The 18,109-nt window shown below is 35.7% G+C and overlaps 1 protein-coding gene across 8 annotated transcripts in view; it reads right to left on the bottom strand.

Moving 5' to 3' along the window:
• The window catches only part of LOC128185983 (dystrophin-like), a 124,450-nt gene that overhangs the window by 17,230 nt on the left and 89,111 nt on the right, over positions 1 to 18,109 (bottom strand). For all 8 annotated transcript variants that reach the window (XM_052855705.1, XM_052855703.1, XM_052855706.1 and 5 more), the window contains 4 exons: positions 4,937 to 5,106; positions 1,365 to 1,521; positions 1,000 to 1,129; positions 1 to 19 (listed from right to left, as the gene is read on the bottom strand). The exon at positions 1 to 19 is cut by the window's left edge and continues 127 nt beyond it. In XM_052855705.1, coding sequence (XP_052711665.1) covers positions 1 to 19; positions 1,000 to 1,129; positions 1,365 to 1,521; positions 4,937 to 5,106 — 476 coding nt within the window. The remainder of the gene's footprint in view (positions 20 to 999; positions 1,130 to 1,364; positions 1,522 to 4,936; positions 5,107 to 18,109) is intronic.

Genomic DNA, 18,109 nt, shown 5'->3' with positions numbered 1-18,109 from the left:
TCGCCCTGAGCTAAAGCTTCTACAAAAAAAATAAAAATAAAAATCAATAGTAAAATTATCATTGTAATGCCCTAATTCATTGGCAATACAAATTTTGTTTAAATTGCAAACCTAACAATAATATATGCCTTTGTTATAAAATTCTGTTTTATTTTAGTCTGGTTTAAGAACCATTTTTTTTTTCTGAATTTATGCTTAAATATTAAATCATAAGGAATGTATCCAATTTTTATACATTTAATGTTATACATTTATTTAATTCATAACTTTTGACATTTTACACTGTTACAAAAACCACTTCACAGTTCATAAGACATTAAAGGTTTTGTAATATCGAATGCCATATGTGAAAATTAAATCCATTCCTTAGTCATAAAATATCTAAATTGGGAATTGATTGAGGTATACAAGAACTTTTTTGACATTGTATTCAATACATAAGATTTCACCTCTCCTACAATCTTCATATTCCCAAAAAGTACAAATCAAATCTAGAATGTTTAAAAGTACGAAGAAATTACTTATGAACTTGTAAAACTCCAGAGATCAATTATTTTCTTATTTGTCTCCTGAGGAGTCAATAAAAATAGACAGCTTTAACTTACTGAGGCCATTGTTACTTTATGTTGTGCACTTTTAGCCCATTTCTCAAATACCAGCAAGCAGCAACGAAGATACATTATCCCATAAAGATATTCCAGAGAGAGAGAGAGAGAGAGAGAGAGAGAGAGAGAGAGAGAGAGAGAGAGAAGAGAGCATACCCATTTCTTAAATCATCATTGACAAAATCTACACAAAATTTAACCATTTCTTCCAACTATCAACTACTACAACTTGTATATTTTTAACAGAGATAAAATCTACTGACTTCCTACAGTATGTTTTCCTTAATATTTCCATCACCAACACACAAACTTCATCAATCATTGCAATTTCAATCCCATATTCTTCTCTCACATGGACAAAGTTTGTTGCTATGGAGATGACCTTGACCCTCACCGTTTTCATGGCTGTCCACGCTGTCCTGACTGAGGCGTCTCTCTAGCCCTTCCTCCCTCAGGTAGAACCGCCCCGCCTCCAGACTCTGCTCTACGATTGGTCGCTTGGTGTCCAGGCTCATCAGAAGCCGCTGGAATATTCAACGATAAGATCAACTTCAGGATTACATCTACCAGCATTTCATTCCCATAAGATAATCATGCACAAGATTTTCAATTTACAGTTGCCCTTCCTGTCAAGTCTAATTAAAGTTGACATCGTCTTGCCAGAAACACATAATTTTTTCTCTATAACACTTATCAAATATATTTTGCAATTTTCATATTTTAACATTGAAGTATATAATGGACTGACAGTAAGCATACCTGATTGTCCATGTTTTGCCTTTGGAGGGCCTCGGTGTCCCCTCCCAGGGGCCTCTGAGCCAAGAGTTCCTGCTGCTTCTCTAGCACCCATCCAATCAGCTCCTGTAGGGTGTTCACCAAGTGCAGCCATTGGTCAGCATTGCTCTCAAGACGACCCCTGAAAAGGAAGACGCAAAATTAATTTTTTTTTCCTTCAGAAATTTAAAACTTTTTTTCGTTTGAATTTGAAATGACAGATGAAAAATGGAAATCATTAATGAAAGTTGATAAAAATACTAAATTCATTGCTATCAACTTAATCTTGTAAAAAAGTTTGTGCTTGAGACTTGAAAGTTTCTAGAAACATATATTTCACATAAAATTGTGGCTTAATTACTCCATTCATTTAACCACTTCCAACAAATCTTTTTGGAATAAAACAATTAATAAAGAGCTCTCCCAAGTTTGAGAATCTTTTCATTTCCATGCAGGCTATAAATATTGCTCTCTTGACATTTTCCAGTGAAGATGGACTGACTGACAGCTGCATTCAAATGCTTTTTACATGGTGGTTCTTTAACCCATTCTCTTAAAACCATGCATTTTTAAAGTTTCCTATCAATTTGAAAAAAAAAGTATTTTCAACAGATAATTCAATTATTAAATTGATCCATAAAGCTTTCTAAAATTGCAAAGGCAGACCAATTAATTATCCATAACATACCACAAGAAAATACAGATTTCCGAATGTTCCTTCATTAAAAATTAAAGAGAACAGAGCTTATCAAACCAAAGCCTCTAATGCATGATGAATGCATGAATTACTAGTAAAATAAATCTCTCATCAATCACTCGATGACAAGAGCCAGAGTGCTAAATCGTAGAGACGAACCCACATAAATACTGGATTTATTCCTATGCTACAGAACATATATAAATACTGCTGGCTTTGTATTCCTGCATTGTCCTGTAATGACCAGACAAGAACAACCCCCCCCCCCCCCCCCCCCATTAGGGAATGTTTAATGAAGAGAAATTCTTATTTTACGGCGTACCACGTCACTTTTTTCTTCTTCCTCCTGTTGAGAGACTGGCAGGCGTTAGTTCGGTGGCCCACAAGGGCAATAACTCTCATAGGCTCTTCAGACGCGGCAAATTCCCCACAGAGGGAGGAAGTGTCCGATCTCAGAGAAAGAGACGGAGAAGAGGTGTCCGACTTTCCATCAAAAATGGGAGGCGTATCCGACCTTTGTCCGACTAAAGCAATCAACCGCATACTTCCAAAATCCGAAACAATTTTTTTTTTTCAAATTTGAATTTTTCTCCTTCAAATTAAGAAAATAAAAGAGTGCCCATCACTTTTCGATCCATTAAAAAAATAACTGATTGTTAACATATTTTTCCAGGTAAATGTTGACACCAATATATTTAGGTTTTGTCCATAGAAGTCTATGACATCTCCATTTATTTTCTCCGAGTTGAATTCCTTAGCTCCATTGTCTAATAAATCAACTGAACAAAAAATAAAATCACAACACACAATCTTAAAGCACTTAAGTACTTTCCAAGCACAACATAACTTGAAATCGTATTTTCACTTCAATCATAATTTCCAAGACACCATGGTCCTACATTTTGTTCTTTTACCAGGTATAACAAATTTTCTAAAAAAGATGACTCAACTTCGCAACATGTGATCTAAAAAAAGTCCCCACTTAATATAGGCACAACACACTTTTCCCACCCACTACAGCACAAATCTTCATCGATTTCTACAGGTGAAAAAAAAAACATTCCCTGCACTATTGCACTCCAAACACCTGTATTAACAAGGGTGTTTAAATGCTTGGTCCTTTTGTCACGGACATCCTTTCTTTCTTCCTCCACCCCCCTATGTTAGTTCTGACCGGTCTCTGTCCAAAGTTCCGACTGGATATACAAGGAATTCAGAATATGGGGCTCAAACGGGCAGGTGAATTCGTTGCCTCACTTATGCAGGTTCCCCAGATAAAGTCAAATTAGTCCTGATAAGACACACATAATTAAGTTCCGTCATCTCTCTCCCCGGCCTCTTTCTCTCTCCCTTTCTCTCCTTCTTTCTGGGAGACCCTGGCTTTACACCATGGCTAGAAAAGTCAACATGGGAGAGAAAGGCATTTAAAACATTCCTCCATTGAAGTTCTCTCTCTGGAATGGCTCTGCAATGTTTATCTATCCCAGCTCTACTCAATACTTCATTTCTCCTGATTTCAGTTTAATTTCAAAGCCAAGTCACAGGTAAAAAATTTGATTGACGCGATTAACAGGTAGGAAGCCTACATGCAGGTGTTTTGTCATTACGACAGAGCCACACTCTCTCCTGATAACAAAGGTATTTTGAACAATAATTTTCCCAACTTTGTATTTTTTCATTGAAAGCTTAAGGTCATAAAGCAAAAGATAAATGTGACATTTATATTGACAAACTTATTCTCCAATTCTTTTTTAAGCATAGGCCACACGGAAACTTTGTACCTTTACAAATCGTACAATGCTTTCTTGTATTTTCCTGTGCTGTATCTGCAATATTACAATCTTTGAGCTTTATGATGTATTCCTTTATATTAAATCCATGACCTTGACCTTACCATTATCATTGTGACCTTGGTCAGCTAACTTTGTATTGAACCCATAAGTAAGCCAAAGTAAAGTTCGCAAAACTGTGATTCAATTATCACGTTAAAAAACAACAACTTCCTCATTGCACTTTAATTTATTTGGCATCTGATAGGTGCCAATACCTGATGACCTAGTTTTAAATGGCCTTGAACTATTTGATCAATTATGATTTTCAACTTAATTTGATTTACAAACCCATCTGTTCTGGATGCACTCAGGTATGTTGCCCTAACCTCTTTGCCTACATGTAATTTCCACCAGAACCAGTACCAATACACCACAACAGAATTGTGTGCTAATTCTTCATTTGATCAGCTAAGACCCAATGAAGCCGTTTTCTCATTTCACTTATTGCAATGGAAAGTTAATTTCTTCCTTGCTTTAATGTTAAAAGCAAGTGGTGCATTCAGATGTGCTATCACCATCAAGTTCTATGTTAACCAAATTAACTCAACATAATGCTGTGTTTGCAAATTCAACCTTCAATAGTAGAGTCAGAGGCATGATGAATAAGTGCATAGTCGTGTATTCCTGGTCAAGATGAACATTTTTTTTAAACTGTTCATTCACAATGCAACACAGTTACAGTGATCTCTATACTATCCATTTCTATTTAAAAATAAGTCCTTTCCAAAACACACACAATAGAGTCCATACTGTTTTCATCCTCATTTGTTGAATACCATTTTTTTTTTTGCAGATTTTATTGTTGTTATGATCAACAAATCAAATGTTCATTGAATTCAAATTTTCAAAAACACAAAATGTATTGAAAGCATCATTGCCCACAGATTTACATATCCTTGAAACTGTGTGATTTTCATTAAATCATTGAAAATTGATGCACACGAATATTGATGTGTTTTCCTTAGATTTTACTACCCACATACAGTAAAGCCTATATCATTGATACCCACAAAGTATACAGTTTATACCTGATTTCCATGGACTTGGTCATCAGACTGACCCAGCGCTGGTTCATCTCCTCCAGGCGCCGGTGTAGAGCCTGAGCGTCGCTCACCCCCATGGTTCTGGTCAGCCTCGCCCCACTGCTGTTCAACGACTCGTATGTTGTCTTGTTTGTGTCAACTTCTGCCTGGAGATCCTACAGAATAGAGACAGCACATAGAAATACAACTATCATAATACATGTAGTTAAATAATCCAAGACATTGGCATGTAATGAAATATCCATGTATGTCAAAACCAATGAAAATCAAATTTTTTTCTCTTAAAATCAAAAAGTTCTAACAATCATTGATTTCAAGAGCTTCTTTAATCTTTGAAAGGGAGTTATTTATGTAGTATTGTGGAATCTGCTTAGTTGTTAATTTCCATGTTTTAATGTCTCATTTTTAGAGTGACATCATAGAAAACCAGTATTGACCACTACAAGGAAACCATAATGATAAATTCAAGTTGTAGATGAATGCTTGCAGCATTTTTTGTCCAACAAAATAAAGAATCTGCAGGTCCACACTTCTAACAATAAGCTGCAAAACTTGCAATAGCTAGCATATGGTATAGGATATAAATAATAAAACTGATTTTAATTGTTTTGTCTGCTTAACTAGTACATGTACTGTAGATGCAAGATAAGGTAGCAACAACAGATGTAACTTGGTGTACCAGTTTAATAATGTGATCGTATTTCTGTATCATGTAAAGAAAAACACCCATAGGAATCTTCTATATGGTACTAGTGATCAATCCATGGACACAAGACATTTATGGCTTTTCAGTACTTTCCTTTACAGTGTTTCCTGTGGAACTGTTATAAAACAACCACCATCATAAAAACGCTACATGTACCCTGAAAGTTTTCTATTACGATGACAAGCCATCAAATACACAGAAAAGATCTTCCTTTATAGATAACTCCAAAATATCATTTCTTTTTGAATGACACTTCCTAACATGTCAGCGCTAAACCATATCGCTAATCGCGAATCGATTTACAAGCTGTTCTTTTGTAGCCGGTATTTTTGCGGGGATCAGAATCAATTCAAGGCAAAAAAATTTTTTACGAGAAAATGCTCAATTTAGCTGGTTCGAATTACCACTTTGGTAAATGTAGCGTGGAGAATTGACTGGTGAAAGAATTGTTGGAGAGTTCATTTGAGGATACATTGATCCCTCCCATTTCCTGGGGATTTCATCTTTTGTTTGTATGTGTTTTTACTTTTTTTTTTAATATGTCACAATATTACAGAACAAAAGAGTTGTTAGAGTCAATTGACAAATTACGAAAACAAAGAAATAAAAAGGGGTATGCATAAGTGTAAAGTAGGAATACATTATTATTTTATCCTTGTGAAAATTTTAGTGTAGCATAAAGAGTAATTCCCTTAAGAGTGGTTATATCACCTTTTTTTTCCATTTTCAATTGTAATTTAGTCTATTTGATGACAATACAGTGATGCCAGGGAGAGTTACACTTAGTAAGAAAATTAACATATGTAGAACAAACAGACAGAAAAAACAAATATCGAGGAACGATTTGAGCAGCCAAAAAAAACTTATCAAAATAAACAAAAACAGGGTCTCCAAAAAAAAAAAAAAAATTAAGATTGTCTTACCGCAACCTTTAAAGAGGCAAGAAGAGAAAATGACAACTAAGAGTAAATAAAAGAGTAAAAAAAAATTTTTTAAATATTCAGAGATGTCAATAATTCAAATGAGTAGACTAAAGTGATTGCATATATATCGTAACATATATTCTCCACTGATGCTGACACAACAGAAAATTCATAAAACCTGCTATTGACCTTTCACCCCCCCATCTATCTCTCTGCCGTTGTTTCATTTTCTAGCCCTGTCTTTATCTGTATATAATAGCCCAGAGACTATTGGCTAGTGACAGCTTACAAGAAACAGTGCTATAGCTCCCCATGTTACCATGCCAAAAAAAAATCATTGATAAGATAAAAGTTCGAGGAAAAAAAAAAAAATCTAATACAGGCCATTAATTATAAGGTCTTGGGGCAGTGTATATTTTTTTTTAAATATTCTATAATAGATCTACACAGACAGCTAGAGTTCTTTGGCCTGGTGACCTGTTGATATGGATATAGATCCAGACATATTTCGTATATACCCAATTAATACGTCCATTCATTAAAGATAGGTGTTCTCCTATGTAGCAGATAATCTATTGCCCAGGCCCCATATAATCTGCAGTAAAGGGTGTGTAATTCTCCTATCAGGACCGTTAATAAGCAGAAAATAAATACATAAAGATACCATAAATTGGTCATTAATTTGGCTACAGGCGGTAAAGACCGTCTAGCTTGGTTCCTATCCTACCCACATAAAAATAAACGCATCCACGAATACTATACTCATCTCCTACAAGTCAGTCTGCAGACTGATTGATGCAAATCAACCATTATGTTGCATTTCAGAAATTAGCCCTTGATTAATCAAAAAACTCTTCTTAATTAAAGTGAATTTAGCCTTAAAATGGTTTTAAAACATTGGTGACACGCATGAGAAAAAATAATATGTAAGATTACCAAGGCTGCCCCATTCCGACTGAATAATCAAAACATTTTTTTTCTTGTTACATATAAGCATTTTACCAACTAGATAAATTTTAATTACCTGCCTCGTAAATTTCAATAAAAACTAGCTAAATGATTATGTACAAAAGCTATGAGAGAGAACTGTTCATTCTGAGGGGAAAAAAAAGAGCTATATTGCATTGACCCTGATGTTAATTGCAAACCATAGCTAAATTAACCAGCTATGAATCCTGCAGAGCAAGTTCTGTTAGTACAATATTTTCTCCCTAATGAAAAAAAATAAAATAAAAAAAAGAGCCTTGGCGATATATTTTTTCCTGGCGTATTTTTCTATTTACACATTCTTAAGAAAACGTTGCCTCGGCTTCTCTCACCGATTTACTTCCGAAGAATCCAACAAAGAGAGCAAAGCAAATAAATATGTAATAGAAAGTCGGAAAGAGAAAAAAAAAACTCCAACAATTCCACTCAGGTATCAACTGATTATCAAGGGATAGACCTCCATCATTGCGAAAGATTAGCAGAAGACGGCACTGTTGGGAATTGTTTCAACAGCTGGTGAATTCGGTTGCTGCAGGCTTGTATTGCTGAACTAATGACACATTGTATTCACAGTAGATCTCATTCTTTGAGTCATTCATAAAATCTTCTGCTAGCTGTCTTGAATTCAGGAAGTGGAACTTCCAAAAATTGCAAAAGATCTGACACTACGTGACCTTCGATCTGAGTTTTATAACTAATTGGCTTCATTTTTTTCTAAACTTAAAAGAATTTTTTTTTATAACTAAACCATTATCATATGTAACATTTCAGATATAGAAACTGGGCTTTCTCTTCTCAAAGACTTCATAGAAGATCTCTCTCTCTCTCTCTCTCTCTCTCTCTCTCTCTCTCTCTCTCTCTCTCTCTCCTCAATGCTCTTTGTTTTAAGTTCCCTGCATGACTTCTTGTCTTCTTCAATCAGCTGTAATTTCTCTGTAACTCAAGCCCTACGGCCTTACACATGAATGAAAGTTTTCAATACCCTGTACTGTACTTTACTAACATAGAACACAAGAAAAATGAGTTTATTATTATACCCTTAATGATTTCTGATTTCTATGGAATTCTGTTTTTCCATCATATGACTGATGGGTTTCTTTGGCCTTGTACCACTCATTGCCTCAGTGAACCTAACTCACATTGTCATTTATCTAAGCATTCTTACCAACATGACGGTGGAATTTGAACCAATATGACAGGGGGAATCGGATACCTACAAAACAAGGTTACTCTACACCAGCCTCCTTGGATGAAAATAATTTGTCTTACACATTAAAGATCTTGGGTTACATGTTCCGGAAAGCCGTTGTGACACTTTGTAATTTGTCTTGTTTCAAACAAATGGAGTGCTTCTTTTTTTTTACTCCGCCCCCTCTTCAGAATGTTTGGATGTCTTGAACTTTTCCATGCAATGTGGATCCCAATTCATCTAAATAACCACAACAGAACAACCCCTCTATTGTCCTTCTACTGCACCCACCCCCACCCAACTCCCCAAACATACAACCATTATCTAGCTTCCGCAAATCTTTGAAATTAATACCTACTTATGATAAGATTTTCTCTCCTCTATAATTGATATATATATGTAATAGAATCTGAATTTTTACATGCATGATCTTTTTTAACTGTGAACTGGGGAGTGGGAGAAAAGAGGAGAGAGAGAGAAAGAGAGAGAGAGAGAGAGAGAGAAAGAGAGAGAGAGAGAATGACCTGAGTAGATAAGTCAATGATCTAAAGTCTGCAGCATGGTCTGTCTCGATTCTCTCTCTCTGAACTTATTTTCAACTGCATGCAGTGAAAGACATTAAAAATAAGCTCAGACAGCAATATACTGGTAAGCAGATTTCTTCATAGAAGTACAATGTACTCAATTTACTGACACGTACTGTTTCTGCTACAGCACTGAATTACGTTTTTGAACTTGTAGCATTTTTTTTCATTAAATCCTATGCACAATCATCAATATGTATATATGTATCCGTGTATTTGGTTCATTTTTGCTACAATGATTGCAACATCTCCTCCCCCCCCCCCCCCCCCCCCAGCAAATATAAAAAATTAACACCAATATATTTCCAATATGATATACATGTAAATTAATTAGGAAAGCATTAATCAGGCAACCTCAATGTAAATCTGTCACGGTACTAACAATAAAGTTGCATGTACCTCAAGAATTTCAAAGTTAGCAAGGTCTTACCTGTTCAAAGGTACTAAGTAATTTCCTTATACTGGTGCATAAAATAATCATCTCGGGGGCAAACTGAAGACTCCTGGGGGTGGGGGGCCTTGACTTGGCCAGAATGAACCACTATTGCACTAGACCTACACACTAAGGGCCGAGCATGCGGTTCCATAAATCTTTTTGTTTAACCTCCAGGTCTTGCACAGTCTTTGCAATTAGCAGATTCAATTTCTCGCTCGTTTTGATTATACCTTGTAGTCAGAGAATATTTAACCCTCCAAAGAACTTTTCTTGAAAGAGTCTCCAAGTCAAAGCTAATACATGTAGGTCAAAGTCCTCACTTTGATTATCATTCACTCATATACATATTCGAATAAATGAATAATCAATTGCAGGTAATATAATACACTTGTCATCTCAACCCCTTCCTTTCATGAATTTTAACCAAACTTTCTCATGGAAGATGGGCGATGATATTTCGGATGCGTAACTTTCCTTTGCAAGACAAGATGATAATATCTCGTGCCTCCCCTTTATCGCCAGATCAATCTGTCCGCAGTCAATACACAAAAATAACAAACATGCAGATCAGAGTCAGCTACAAATTGAATCACGCTTAATTTCAGGTGTAATTTGCATTCCTCTATTGCGGCAATCTCTCATTCCTCCAAACAAACCCTCATTTACATCCCTTTACAGTCCCTTCAATCTTATCTTCCTTGATGGAAAAATAATGAAACTACCTACTGGAGTAAAAAAAAAAATCACCTCAATTTAATTGGGCAGATAACAAAAGCTTGCCCATCCAAAAACACTTAACTGACAATTCCCAAGCAATTTGCACAATTCACAATCCAATATAACTTCCCACACTCCCGCCTGAAGCCTTGAGAACACTCGGGATTAAATATCTCAATGTAACTGTATCAATTGACGGACACAGGTGAACATAAAAATCTCAGGTAAGAATCACTCGCCCTCAAATCCCAACGACTTTTGGACCAATCACCACTAAGGGCTGCTGGGAAATCTCCTCTGGAAAAAAAAAAATATGACAACCTCCCTGACCCAGCTTCAATGAAGCGTATCTTGCTCTCCTGTAATTGTTTTAGAGAAAAGCTCTTGTAAAGTATGATTGCTCTGAAGCTAGGCTTGCTCAGCTAGCTCTTGCTGCAGGGAAACTAACAAACCTGTCTAATTCCTTTGGCAGTTCGCTGTCGGAGCATACTTTCCGTAACATGCATCAGCGTACTAGGCAATTGTATTGTGGAAATAACTGTGGTTACTCAAGCGTGAAAGCCTTCATCATTCATAAATTGGATTCATTATTGACACATATGTATACATCGCAGGTGTTCTGTTTAATTAGGAAAGTATGCAACCATTAATCATTGCCAAATATTTTAGCTTCTCCTTCAAGGTGTTCAGATTGCATTTATATATATATATATATATATATATATATATATATATATATATATATATATATATATATATATATATATATATATATATATCAAAAATTGAAATCAAAATGGCAAATGTAATTATTATTATTTAGTGCATAGTGAGCATTTTAAAAATTGGGTTCTCAAATTCATTTACCATAATTAATTTTCCACATTAAAAATGGTGAATTTTTTTCAATTTCAGATAATAAAACTGTATGCAGGCGAGAGAGAGAGAGAGAGAGAGAGAGAGAGAGAGAGAGAGAGAGAGAGATATCACAGACCCCATAGTCTGATAATATAACATATACAAATCTAGACCTGAGTAATATAAGCCGTGCCTCTGAGGGTGGGCCTCTTCATTAGTGTCAATTCATAATGGCCCGGTTTAATTGTCCTGGGCTGCTACATTAAGTCTGATAAGGGAGGTAATTCTGATCTGGTAAGTTCTGCCTGCTCTGTAATTAGCCCTCCAGAAAGGTGTTGATAATGGCTCTACATGACAAGACTCTACAGACTTCTCTCCCTTGGGCCATACTTTACAGTACAGAAAGACACACTCTCCTCTGTGCTAACATTGGAGACACCTATATATCAGATTGTAACAGCTTCACATTAATTAACTAATTGTTAAATTCTACAGCACATAAATAACAAAATGGATTTGAACTTGGATAGCCATTGAATTCAGGTTGTTCAGTGGGGGCACCAATGACAAATGAGTTTTGAACCTACAGAAAGTCACAAATTGTTTTAACCTCCAGTATTTCCTCAAATGGATGCAATTCCAGATTACTGCTAATCTCAAAACAATGGGACAAACATATCATGTGATCTGATACATGTTTAATGCCCAAGCTAGGCAACGTCCTCGAAACATGGAAACCCATGGATGCAATCACTTTGACTAATGCATTGATTTCCATACATTATTGAGATGTTAATTGATCACTCGAGAGTGGATTGTTAAAATATCAAGATTTATCATTTGTTTCATCGTCTATAGACCACACAAATGGGGAAAAAATGTCTGAGTACATGTAATATTTCAAAGGCATCTATTTTTTCCTGATCCTTTACAGAATATTTTGTTATATGTTAAAGGGTTATAGTGATTCACAAGACAAATTATGTTATTCAAAACTACTCATTTTTGTTACAGGCGAACTAACTGATGGTGAACACCTCTACTGGATCATCTTCATATTCTAAAAAAACAAAAACCTTCATTGATATCTTATTATGAGTTAGGACTAAAACCCTTAATGGAAATGTTAAGTAGTCGAATTACATGATTTAGACAGTTCAAAAATTACCTGATGTGATTTGGACACTCATAAAACTGCCAGACATGATGTGGACAGTTATAACATTACTAGACATGATTTGGACAGTGCTACAATCAGTGGCTATGATTCGGAATGTTCTGCCAATCAGTGGACATACAATTATGATTGTTCATTGAGTCTGGGGTATACAAAGAAGTGATATATGGTAAGGTTTTATTAATTTCTGACTGTGGAGTAGGCAATTATGCTCCATCAGTAAATCACAAACACTGTATCAGTGGGACCGTTACTGTCACAGCTACAGACTGAGGGCAAATAAAACAACTATAGCTCCCTACAGCCAACAAAAAAAAAAACCCAGCAGTATCTTATGTATGAAGATTTGAAGACTTTAGACAGTGAACATCCAGGTCAGACAAATAAATAACACAGAGAGTCCCTCAGCGCCCCCTTCTCCTGGAGTATAGGACAAGATCAAGACTTGATCTGACTCGAATTAAAAAAAGAGAAAAGGTTGGAAGATTTGCATTGATGAAAGGGCTATTCTTTCCTACGTAAGGTTGTATGACATTTAAGTTCTTGGAATTTATTTCATTACTATCCAGGCAATACCGGTAAATCAAAAGGTTTAAAATTGATCCACATCCATCAGAGTTTGGAAGATGACAGCAAACCAGAGGTCACAACAGATTTCCACAAAGTTGACAAATCAGCTAGCCCCTCTACCAAACAAGGCCCAAAGTCCCTTGCAATTGGCTTATATCTGTCAACCTCTGCTAAAATCCATACCTATAAACCGCTGAATGGAGAACTGATTGCAGGTTTATTGATGACGAGAAAACAGTGTGAGCAATCTGCTGCTGAAATGAGTCCACTTGTACGATGAAAACGTTTTCATATCTGGTCTGGAGGGAAAAATGAAGTCAAATGGTGAAATATTGATTACGTCTCCACGTCGAATCGGAGGAAGCTTCCGGAGAGGATTACAAATGAAAAATTCATGTTTATAATCCACAAACCTGCAGTTTATGCTAGCACAGTCAGCATATATATCATCAATATTGCTCAATATTGCAAAATTTACATATATTATCTTGAAAATATTTCCATGGCCAATTCCATGACTTCAAAAAAATGCAGGGTACGAACACGAAAGAAAAAGTCATGATGAACTGAACATTAAAGCCTTACCTGAAAACACACGCGCTTTGGCAGTTTCCTTGGACTATCTGCACTATGTCGCAATAATGCTGGACTTCTTATTCGCTGTCTTGAATTGTCCATCACGAATCACTAATCCTCGTTAAGTTTCTTGAATAATCCACAAGTAACCAACCAGTCTTGATAGAGACATTTTTATCCAAAGTAAAACATTGGGTGCTGAGGTTTGCACTCTATACAAAGATATCTTTTTTCGCCGAGAGCTTCTCGGACTAGCTATTCCTTTTGTGTGGAACTAAATAGTCCTGTTGTTGACACTATATCACTCGGCATAACATTGATTTTCTCAACAAGAGAAGGAATCATAATTAGTGCAATCTAAGAAAATGAAACATAAAAAAATCCTCACAAAAAACATACAAAAACTGATAATGTATTCCAAAAAAAAATCTCCAATCAATCCGTGCTGGAATGAAATATAAACAGTTTCTGTAACTATTGCCATAAAACTTGATTTAACATCTCCCATTTGGTTTATATCCCTGCATAAAAACTGCATTCCAAATTCTGTTTCGGTCTGTCTCTTAAAATAGAAGTCTTAGACATGCTCAGTTTTTCCATAAGCACAAAAATAATGTCTGAAGTTTCACTCTTCACCAGATTTTGAGAGTCAACAAATATTGTTCTTTCCTGATCAAAGTTGCAACTGCTGAACATTAGTTTTCCAACAGGGAGAAAGCAAAGAAAATGTTATATAACCATTGATTGCTCGATTTTTTTGTGTAAAACATTAAGTAACACATCATTGAAAGCTACAATTACAGAAGATTTTGCTAGTCTTCCTCAGTCTTCAATGCAATTTCAGATCAATCTGCCCAAATCTCCGCTTTTTGCAAACAGGTAGAATTCCTCCAATTTACTTTATGACCACTTAAAACCTGCAGACAATCTAATCAAGGGTCCTTGTGAGAAGAGCACACACTTAGGGGCGGACCAAAAAAATCCAATATATCTGCTCTTGTTCAGAGGTTAAATCCTTTTCGCCTGGCGATCGTTTGTGGCATTCAACACCGTAATTGGTAATGTCCGAAAAAGGTGACTTTACGAGATTAATGGCTAAATAAGTGTTCCTAATGATTTAGATCCATAGAGCTTGATTCCAGACCTTTTGGCTTTCAATATTTCCCATGAAAGTTGCCAATAAAATGGTCAAATGATGGAAGCGCACCTTGTCTATGAGGAGGCATGAGAATTCCAGCCAATTTTGGTGAAGTAACAAAATACATCCGATAATTAAGTCTTGAATTTCCCCTCTTTCAAAGACATGGTTTGTCTGCATGGATATCTTGATGCTTTTGATGAGCTTGGGTCGTCAAGTTTAAAACATCATCATTTCAGCAATTTGAAAAAAAAACAAATTTTAGGTGCAGCCATATAAAAAATTAAATTTTGTTTTCTAATGATACACTGGACACTTGAAACATAAATGAGAATTCTGAGAAAACGCCATCACGGACTTCAGAATCTATTCTGTCAGACTGGTATATAAAAGGCTGCCACAAGTAGTCCTATAGGCTCACAAAGAAACACTGAAATCCATGCACCGGATATCAAAAGCATTCAATCGACTGAACGAAAATGTCAAATGATGTGAAAATCTGGATAAAAAGGACTGTGATAGACCTCTATGCTGGGATCCATAGTTCACTCGAGTCAATCGTATGGTATACCACAGTGAGGAACCATCCCCTAGGACACCGGATACCAAACAACTCAGTGGGATTCAGAACATTTACCCAGGTTATAGTAATCAATGCTATTTGCCATTCTTAATAATTTTGGTCAAGACTGGATTTAATTTCTACCCAACCAAATTGGGCAATAACATCATCATTTTGTAATAAAAATCTATACATAAAGGACTTTTAAGAGCCAAAAAAAATCTTCCGTCTTTTTTTTATTTGACTTTGCCATCGGAGCCCTGAGAGAGGTATTGATTGGAAGCAAAAGCTCATCCACATGGACTTTTCTGGGCATTTATTTAGAGATTAAGACTGGCATTTTCCATTAATGACACTTGTTGTCCAGCATGCTTATGAAATGGTGTGAATTATCATATTAAATCAAGTGAAAAGGGGGCTTGTATTGGGCAGCTTGTAGCAGTGTGTCACAGGGATGGGTCCCCAGTGTCAGAGATGAGGTACAATGACGGGTCCCTCATGGTTATAGAATATGGAATGTTAAGTTGTATGATGACAGGTTCCTTAATTAAGTGGTCTATGGATAGGGAGATTAAGTGATATAATGATGAATAAACAGTGGTAATAGTAGTAAAGGTTAAATGGTACAATGACAGGGGTTAAAGGAGAAGGGTGTTAAATCACTATGATGGATACCTCATGGTATTAAGTACAGGGATGTTAAGTGGTACAATGATGGGAACAAGTAAAAATATTACAGGGATGTTAAGTGGAACAAAGACAGCTAGGATTAAAGGATATAGGGGTGTTACGTGGTAAAAGGACATGTCCCTCAAGTGGTACAATGAGAGGTTCCAAAAGGTTATCTGACAGGGATGTTAAATGGTAAAATGAGAGGTCCCTAGTGGTTATACGACAAGGATCTTTTTACAGTGGTATATTGAGAGGTCCCCAAAGGTTATCTGACAGAGATGTTAAGTGGTAAAAGGACAGGTTCCTATTGGTTATCTGACAAGGATGTTAAGTGGTAAAATGAGAGGTCCCTAGCAGGTAAAGGACAGTGATATAAACTGAACTTTATTTATTTTACAACGATTGATAAACAAGTTCTACGACTTATATTAATAGTGATATAGAGGAGTCCACTAATAGACCTTTAGTTATTTTAAAGAGGAAAAGGATGTAAATCAAAGATTAACATGTTAATCAAGTTAGATGGTTCAATAAAAGGTGATTTAGTGGTACAATTATACCAGATTTGCAAAACAAATTATGTCTGCATGGTCCCATAATATTAATTAAAGAAACAGTGAAACTTTATTTTATCTGCATCAACAGTACAAATGCTCATTCAGAAAAGCAAAATTCCACTATACAAAAATTATTCAAAATCAGGCATCACTCGCTTTATCGTCAGATTACGGGTTGTTCAATCTGTATCTGATGCCTGAGTGATGGTAATTTAGAACCATTTTAACAAGACCTTGGACTTTCAGAAATAGGTGGCTATCTAAATCGTGCATCAAAACAAGTTGAAAATAACGTAATTTCAAGCAAAATATGCACAGATTGTGCAGTCTTGGCTCAAAAGCCAGACAAATCTTGTTGATTTTAAAGATCAATGGCTGAGTGGCCAGCAATGAAATAGACATGCCTATGTCACATTGCTGTTTGACACAACTACCCAAAGTCCAAGCTCATGTTAAAATGGTTCTAAGTTACCCAGTGCTTATCCGAAGATGACATGTGAGTTCAGGCGTTTCAATTCATTACAAGCTGGTTAAGACCCTTGTTGATCCTTCTAATGAAGAGCAAACATTTGTCATTCTAGTCAATTAAACTCCACTCATCTGATCCTGAGTTAAACAAACAAGTCTATATATGTATCAGTACATGTGGACAGTTTGATACATCCAATCAGATAGAGGCAGAGGAATGTATAACGCTTCTTAAGATTCCTATAGATAGGTAAAACCGAATTACTTTTATAGAAAATCAGTCATTAAATTAATAAAATTAATGCTTAAATAATCAAGATAAGCAAGATAATAGAAGCAAAAATCTACACCAAAAAACAAACGAGTCAAGTCACCTTTAAAATAGGAGTCAAGGAAAGCTCCCTTAAATAAATCTCCTGTCACAATATTTCAAGATCGTTTTCTGTTCATAGATATAAATTCAAATGCTTGAGAAACATCTCTTTCCTTAATTCTTCCAATGATTCCCTCATTTCAGTCAGTAAGGTAATGACCAAACCTACTGCATTGTACCCACCCAGTCAATTCAAGTCAATGGTGCTACAAATTTCAAGACCTGATTTGTTTTCTTAGCACTGACTAATAGATATATATTTCATCCATAACTATATAAATTTTACAAGAATAGATGACAACATTTAGAGCAATGTAAAGATCCAAACATATAAGAAACAACATACACATCTTTGGAACAAGAATGGGGTGGGTGGGGGGGTGGGGGTGGGGGTTGGATAAGGTGAGAAAATGCATAAAAAATATTCCACATCACAAAACAGATCACAATTATCATAATCTATTTTCAATATACATGCATTTGGCTATTTAAAAAACCTATAAGCATCAACAGTAAAAGAGGGTGGGAGACCGTCAGGTGACAGAAGGGAAAAAAATAGTTGTTTGCATTACGGAACATACACATTTTTTTATCTACCTGAATAAGTTTGACTTCCAGGCGATAAATGTCTTCCAGAAGTCTGCGCTCCATTATTGCGGTCGGCC

This window comes from Crassostrea angulata, chromosome 5 (genome assembly GCF_025612915.1).
Source record: "Crassostrea angulata isolate pt1a10 chromosome 5, ASM2561291v2, whole genome shotgun sequence".
NCBI classification, from domain to species: Eukaryota; Metazoa; Mollusca; class Bivalvia; order Ostreida; family Ostreidae; genus Magallana; species Magallana angulata.
This window is presented reverse-complemented; position numbering and strand designations above follow the sequence as displayed.